Source organism: Drosophila pseudoobscura, chromosome X (assembly GCF_009870125.1).
Source record: "Drosophila pseudoobscura strain MV-25-SWS-2005 chromosome X, UCI_Dpse_MV25, whole genome shotgun sequence".
Classification (NCBI taxonomy): Eukaryota; Metazoa; Arthropoda; class Insecta; order Diptera; family Drosophilidae; genus Drosophila; species Drosophila pseudoobscura.
The window spans coordinates 18,930,792-18,938,377 of record NC_046683.1 but is presented as its reverse complement, the minus strand read 5'-3'; the positions used below and the strand labels follow the sequence as shown (position 1 = coordinate 18,938,377).

Genomic DNA, 7,586 nt, shown 5'->3' with positions numbered 1-7,586 from the left:
TCCTTGAACTCATATTTTGCAATTGGCAAAACCGACCATGAAACCTGTGTGTTAGAGTGAGACAGAGCGAGAAAGAGTGAAATTGTTTTCGTGATTCTGGCTGTAATAATTATACGATCTGCTTCAGATTTTGCACTCTAGAAGATATAGTCATCTTCTACGATTCTGCGTTTTTAGTTTTCTCGTATCGTCGAAATTGTGGATGCCACAGATTTTCGCCCTTTGTGGGAGCGGAAGTGGGCGGGGCAAAGTTTTGAAATATTTTTGGAGCAGTGACATATCACAGAAGTCTGGATCCAAAACATCGTTGCTCTAGCTCTTATAGTCTTTGAGCATTAGGCGCTGAAGGGGACGGACAGACGGACGGACGGACAGACGGACAGACAGACAGACAGACATGGCTCAATCGACTCGGCTATTGATGCCGATCAAGAATATATATACTTTATGGGGTCGGAAACGATTCCTTCTGGACGTTACACACATCCACTTTTACCACAAATCTAATATACCCCAATACTCATTTTGAGTATCGGGTATAAAAACCGTAACTAGAGCCCGCTGGACCGGAGTCATCGGTTTTTTTTTCTGTTGCGAATAGAGCTCTAGCTGGCTGGTTTTGTGCGACAAATTTGATTCACCTTTAATCAACAAAAAAGAAAAGGAAAGTGTTCGGCTAATCTATGCCGAATTCTCATGTATTTAGTGCGAAAAAAAACTGAGTGCTAGAACCAAGCCACCATTTTGTGCGCTGTGTTTCTCTATTTGGGCACTGGTCTCAATTTTTGGCACCTCGTTGAATTGGAATACCAATTAAATAAAACACAAAGTAATAAAATAAACCAAAGTGAACAGCCAGCAACATAAAATACTTATTATATGCGGAATATTGGTGAATTGAAGAGAAGTGCAAATTGATGAGGGTTTACGGTACTTGCTAATCAGACGCTCCGCTCATTGCCGCTGGTTTCAATTCTCGAGTGAAAAGGAAAGGGAAATTGTTACCAGGGAAGGAGGTTCAAAAGAAAGAGGGGGTCCAAAAGTCCTGCAAAAGTTAGCAACAGCAATGCAAAGACACGATAGGGTGATGGGCGATCTAAGGCGTGTGAGAACGGAGGAAAAAACTATTTCGTTCGATTCTCTTCAAATTAAATGCAGACTCGAGCTGATCGAAAATTATTGGGGAAAGTTGATGGATATACAGGCAGACGTGGATTGTTTAAATCCCAACAACGATCTCTGAGCATCGTTCGAGGATATGTGTGTTACCACAAAGGCTCTGTACATGTCTGCACTTAAAGAACCCGAAACTCAGCGAATACAAAGGAGGGATAGGAGTAGCCAGCGTCATTCATCACATCTGCCTAAAATGAATCTCCCCAAGTTCAGTGGAAAACATGCTGAATTTCAAAACTTTATAACACCTTAACACACCTTAACACCCAAAAATCGGAATCAAAGTTGTGATCGTTGATACGAGATTGGACAGAATGAATCTTGGCTTTATGACGACCGAGTTTTTTCCAACAGTTGTGATATTAAAGCACAAATCATCACGGCGCAATCGTAAGCGCTGGGCTAGATCCTCGGATATAAAATTAATCTGGGAGCCGGAATCTAGAAGTGCCCGTGCATACTGAAATTGTCCGGACCGATCTTGCACCTTTACAACAGCGGTAGCAAGAACCTTCTCATAATTTTCTGCACAGATCTGAAACGCCTTCACTGTTCCCAATGCATCGTCAACGAGACACGACAGTAAGTGGTTGAATTTTTCCACATTTGATAATATTGGGTCGTTATGCACCAAACTCTCGAAAAGACTTATAAAGTTTTTAAATTCAGCATGTTTTCCACTGAACTTGGGGAGATTCATTTTAGGCAGATGTGATGAATGACGCTGGCTACTCCTATCCCTCCTTTGTATTCGCTGAGTTTCGGGTTCTTTAAGTGCAGACATGTACAGAGCCTTTGTGGTAACACACATATCCTCGAACGATGCTCAGAGATCGTTGTTGGGATTTAAACAATCCACGTCTGCCTGTATATCCATCAACTTTCCCCAATAATTTTCGATCAGCTCGAGTCTGCATTTAATTTGAAGAGAATCGAACGAAATAGTTTTTTCCTCCGTTCTCACACGCCTTAGATCGCCCATCACCCTATCGTGTCTTTGCATTGCTGTTGCTAACTTTTGCAGGACTTTTGGACCCCCTCTTTCTTTTGAACCTCCTTCCCTGGTAACAATTTCCCTTTCCTTTTCACTCGAGAATTGAAACCAGCGGCAATGAGCGGAGCGTCTGATTAGCAAGTACCGTAAACCCTCATCAATTTGCACTTCTCTTCAATTCACCAATATTCCGCATATAATAAGTATTTTATGTTGCTGGCTGTTCACTTTGGTTTATTTTATTACTTTGTGTTTTATTTAATTGGTATTCCAATTCAACGAGGTGCCAAAAATTGAGACCAGTGCCCAAATAGAGAAACACAGCTCACAAAATGGTGGCTTGGTTCTAGCACTCAGTTTTTTTTCGCACTAAATACCTGAGAATTCGGCATAGATTAGCCGAACACTTTCCTTTTCTTTTTTGTTGATTAAAGATGAATCAAATTTGTCGCACAAAACCAGCCAGCTAGAGCTCTATTCGCAACAGAATAAAAAACCGATGACTCCGGTCCAGCGGGCTCTAGTTGCGGTTTTTTACTTTAAATTGTCAGGTAATTTTATGACCAAATAAAACAAGTGCTCGATTTTAAAGCATTTATTGGACTCGTCGCAGCCAGAGATAGCAATCACTCCCCGACTCCACCGCCGAGCCGATCTTGCATGCGCAGAGAGCAGTACAAGAGCGCGGCGTGTGAGAGCAAAAGCTCTGCTCACAACATCGCACGCGCTAAGATGGGGTAATTACGATCGTCTGCTGCAACACACCTCATGCTGATCTGTTAGTCAGGGCGTTCCTAAACAGGGGGCATCTAACGCTGCCGGCCACGTGCTTCCAGTCTGCGCTCGTTCCCTTGCAGAGCATGTACTGTGGTTCCAGGCTACAGTCCTTTGCCAGGTGGTTCTCCTTTCCACATCTTCTACACAGCTTGGACCTGTCTACTTTGCTACTGCACTGTCGTGCCATATGCCCAAACTGTGGTGCCGTGGTGGTTATTTCGTCCAGATCCTTGCACTCTACGGTCACCCGGTGCGACAGGCTACGGACCTCTGCGTGCTCCTTCAGCGTATTGGCTACCAGGCTTTTAAACTTCTCCATCTCCTCTCCCGACTTGTTGAGCTGTATCAGTAGCTCTCCTTTTTGGGTCCTCCTGATCCTGGCGACCGCATCACCGAGTCCTAGCAGGGTCTCGTCCGTCCTCACCTTGCGCAGTATCTCTGCATAGGTCTTTTCACCTTTGGTGGCAATGACGATGGCATATGGTCGCGTCTTGTCCGCGAGCGCTCCAGTCGGCTTTTGCGGCCTCTTCCTTCTGCGCCGGTTGATCACCGTCAGGAATGGGGTCTCCTCCGGCTCCTTTCTCTCCCTTTCAGTGTGGGCGTCCTTTTCAACTGCTACTCCTGGTGTGGTCTGGACCTCGACCGCTGCCTTGGCCCTCTTTGTCCGGTGTGTTGGTGCACCTGCAGCCTGCAGTTTCCTCTTAGGCTCCGGGAGAGGTCTAAAAATTGGTGACGTTTGGGAAGACTGGTGGGTCCTGATCACCGCCTTAGCTCCTTCGTCGTGCAGCTGGATAGCAACCAGCTCATACAGCACCCTTATACTCTCCATCGAGTCCCGAATGGGTTGGTGTATGGATCGCCTCTTGCCATCCTCGAGCATCTCCACTAGCTGCGTGATCTCTCGTCCTAGATCGCGCAGCGCTGTGCTGCCCTGGGCTTTTTGGTGCTGCTCCGGGCCAGCGTGGGCCGGCAGCGGGGCGTCGGTCCGCTCGCCAGTTGGCGTTCTCGCCATTTTTTTGCTTTTATTGAAGCCTTCTGATTCGTTCGTCGTTATGGGTGTGTTATTTTTACTCATTTTGTTGGGTCCCAACTCGTAAGCCGTTGTCCTTGTCTGTTGTACAGTCGCGTTATGATCCCATGGTTGTCTATGGAAGCAGGGAGGCCATGCGAGGGTTGACTCCCGCCCTTATGGGGTCGGGAGTTCAGAACCGGATCCGCGCTGTACGTCCAATTTAATGGCTACGGAACAAGGAGCGTGCTTAGAGATTTGCCAATTTTTCACGGGACGGGGGCAGAAAACATAGTTGGGATTGAGGAAAGGACGTTTATGCTGAGTCCCATCCTATTGCATCACAATTTATAAAAAGTGACTTTTACGTTGATGATATGCTTACAGGAGCAAACAGTTTGGAAGATTTAGAACCAGGGACCGTAAATAATAATTTTTTTTTTTAATAAAAAAATCTCTTATTTTTAATGGACCTAGAAAACATTATTCACACCAAAATCTTTATTTTTGTACAATCTCTCCATTGCCGCCATGATTTGTAAACTTTTGATTTTTTACGATTTTCTTCACAGATAATCATTATTTTTGAGGATTAATCATTATTCTTTATCAAAAAAAATAAAACTCAAAAATAATGATTATCAATGATTTTTATTTTTTTCGCTTAAAATAAAACTCAACAGGAATTTACGGCTTCTGTGTTAGAATGTTCGCCAATATTATTGCATATCCTTGTCAAAGGACCACAAAGCTACACCCTGCGCTAAAATTTTCTTTTTGAAAATAAATTTAAAAAATAATAAATTAATATATTATATTAATTTTTATATATTATATTTCGCTCAAAATAAATCTCAGCATTTATTTGTGTTATTTATGTAAATATATATATTTGTATTTATTGAAACTACGTTACTACTGCTTTTATGTATCAATAACAAATAAAAGACGAGGGGGAACGTTGTGAGTTGCTGCGGACACCGCAACTCTACGGTTATACCCGATACTAAGTCAGTATGGCTCTCCTCCGGCAGACGCCGCTAATATTAAACGACACGACAAAGAGTGCGTGCGAGAGAGACAGAAAATCAGTCTGAGCGTGACGTCGGGCGCTGCGTAGCCACTGCAAATTGATTTGTTCCTTTTGGCTATAAAAATGATCTGATCTGATCCAGATTCAGCAATCTAATAGATATGGTCATTATCTATGATTCTGCGTTTTTAGTTTTCTCAAATCTGCAATATTGTGGATGCAACAGATTTTCGTTTTACGGATGTAAACAGTAAACAGTAATTACCCAATACCAGACGAGCCACATCCGAGTGCAAAACAAATGATTCCATGTCTGCTGCTCAACGGCACATGCTTGCCGCACTCGATATATTCGCCAAAGTGTAAAATAAACGCTTGTTTGGTTCGGATGCTTCCTCTTTTCCTTCGGCTCTGCTTTGATTTTGCTTTTGCCTGGCTTGCCATTAGGTGCGGACCCTAGTTTTAACACACGATTCACTTTTATCAAAGACTATACAATACACTATATTTTATACAATATATTTTATAGTCTTTGCTTTTATTCACAAAACACATACCCAGAAGTTAACTATTGCTTAATGCTTTGCCGAAAGCTGCGGTCCAGGTTATTATATTGATTAAACAAAATTCCTATTTAATTGGTATCGCTTTATTTACGTTTTGTTGTTGCTGCCTATTGCGGCGCATTGTACAACACACCTAATGTTCTCATTTTGTTTCTGCCCGCCAAAACAATTGACAGCTGCGCAGCGCTGCCAGATGGTTGGGAGTCCCACTGATCCGGTAGTCCTGAGGCCAAAATTGAGCCAACGGTATATTTACGGTATATCGGTATATAATGGTATATTAGGTAAATCTCATCAATCTATTAATTTTCTCTTTTAACGTTATATAGAAATCCAATAAAAACTAGTGTTAAAATTAAGCCAATATATAGAACTTGAACTCATCAGTCTATTTACGGTATATTTTTTAAATGAGACGGTATGTTTCGGTCTGAGTGTCGGACGGTATATTTAATCGATAAGTCCGCGGTCACACTGTATATAAATGTTTATTAAGGTCTTTAGCTTATTTCAATTTTGAATAAAGACACGATTATATGGTTGTTGCTGCCGTACAGTGTACTTTACATTCGCATCTGTTTGCCGCTTGCAAAAACTACTGACATCTGCGTTGCCTGACCAGACTAAAATCCAAATCGCCTCGCATACAAAAATATTTTGTATTTTATTTAATGGCAGCCAAAGTCACAGCCAGTGATAAGAGCGAGGGCCAGGAGCCTACCTCCAAGGCAGAGAAAGTACCCCCACGGCCAAATCGAACAGGATGCCAAGGAAACTGATGCAGAGTCAAGTGAGCCGGCCAAAAGAGATGCCGCCGCCGGTGGTCGCAAACGCAAACGGCATTTGTACAATTCGATTCGCAGCCAAATGGAGTTTTATTTTGGCGATGCGAATCTGACTAAAGATCGCTTCCTGCGGCGCTATGTGGACCAGGATCCGTGTAAGTGGCACAGCACAAAAAACGCTTTTATAGCATCCATTAAATTCTGAAAACTTCTAACTAGATGTTCCCCTGGAGATCTTTCTCACGTTCAACAAAATGAAGCCCCTCGCCGAGGATGTAAAGCAGATAGCCAAGGCATTAAACAACTGCCAGCTGCTGGAGTTGGATGAGAGCGCCCTGAAGGTACGCCGCAAGATCAAGATGCCCGACCAGCGCGACGTCAATGACAAGACGCTGTATGTGGAGGCCCTGCCGGCTGAAGGCTGAAGGAAGTCTTCAGTCGCTATGGCCCTGTGGCCTATGTATCGCTGCCTCACTACCCAGGCACCAAGAAGATCAAGGAGTTTGCCTTCATCGAGTTCGAACGCAGCAGTGCCCTGGAGAATGCGGTAAAAGCCTTTGCCCAGGTCCAGGGTGTCCTATCCCTTGACACAGACCCAGCCGTTTTGGCTAGCGTTCGCTCATTTCAGCAGCAACAACAGCAGGCCAAAAATGTTGATGGAGGATGGAGGATGCCAACAAGCGGGGTCGCAAGAGAGACCTTGCCTCGTGCAGGGCCAAGGAGGAAGATCAGCATGACATTAAGCGTCTCAAGCTGGAACACCAGCCTAGCGAGACGACAAAGAGTGTGTGCTAGAGAGACAGAAAATCAGTCTGAGCGTGACGTCGGGCGCTGCGTAGCCACTGCAAATTGATTCCTTTTGGCTATAAAAATGATCTGATCTGATCCAGATTCAGCAATCTAATAGATATGGTCATTATCTATGATTCTGCGTTTTTAGTTTTCTCGAATCTGCAATATTGTGGATGCAACAGATTTTCGTCCTTTGTGGGGGCGGATGGGGGTGGGGCGAAATTCTGAGATATACGTTTTATAGTGACATCTTAAAGGAGTGTGTGTACCAAATTTGGTTACTCTAGCCTTAATAGTCTCTGAGATTTGTGGTTGCCCCAGATTTTCGTCCTGTGCGGGGGCGGAAGGGGGTGTGGCGAAATTTGGACAGGAAACGGTCAAGGTCCGATATCACAGGAGTGTGGATACCAAATTTGGTTGCTCTAGCTTTTATGGGTTCTGAGATCCTTGAACT

At 43.9% G+C, this 7,586-nt stretch overlaps 1 protein-coding gene across 2 annotated transcripts; it reads left to right on the top strand.

The window, feature by feature from the left end:
• The first annotated feature begins 6,016 nt into the window (after nt 1-6,016).
• LOC6899268 (la-related protein 7-like) lies at nt 6,017-6,827 on the top strand. 2 transcript variants are annotated; one of them, XM_033383470.1, is made up of 2 exons: nt 6,017-6,495; nt 6,556-6,827. In XM_033383470.1, exons 1-2 carry the CDS (start codon nt 6,478-6,480, stop codon nt 6,763-6,765), a joined length of 228 nt encoding a protein of 75 aa, XP_033239361.1. In that variant the 5' UTR covers nt 6,017-6,477; the 3' UTR covers nt 6,766-6,827. The 2 variants fall into 2 exon arrangements, with proteins under 2 accessions (XP_033239361.1, XP_033239360.1); XM_033383469.1 differs by having other exon boundaries at nt 6,020-6,495; nt 6,560-6,827.
• The last annotated feature ends 759 nt before the right edge of the window (nt 6,828-7,586 follow it).

What these genes read in the sequence shown, in the direction of transcription:
- LOC6899268 (XM_033383469.1), top strand. Translation starts at nt 6,423, where the DNA reads ATGGAGTTTTATTTTGGCGATGCGAATCTGACTAAAGATCGCTTCCTG. An exon ending in CTATGTGGACCAGGATCCGT is followed by an intron (nt 6,496 to 6,559) that starts GTAAGTGGCACA and finishes ACTTCTAACTAG; the next exon opens with ATGTTCCCCTGGAGATCTTT.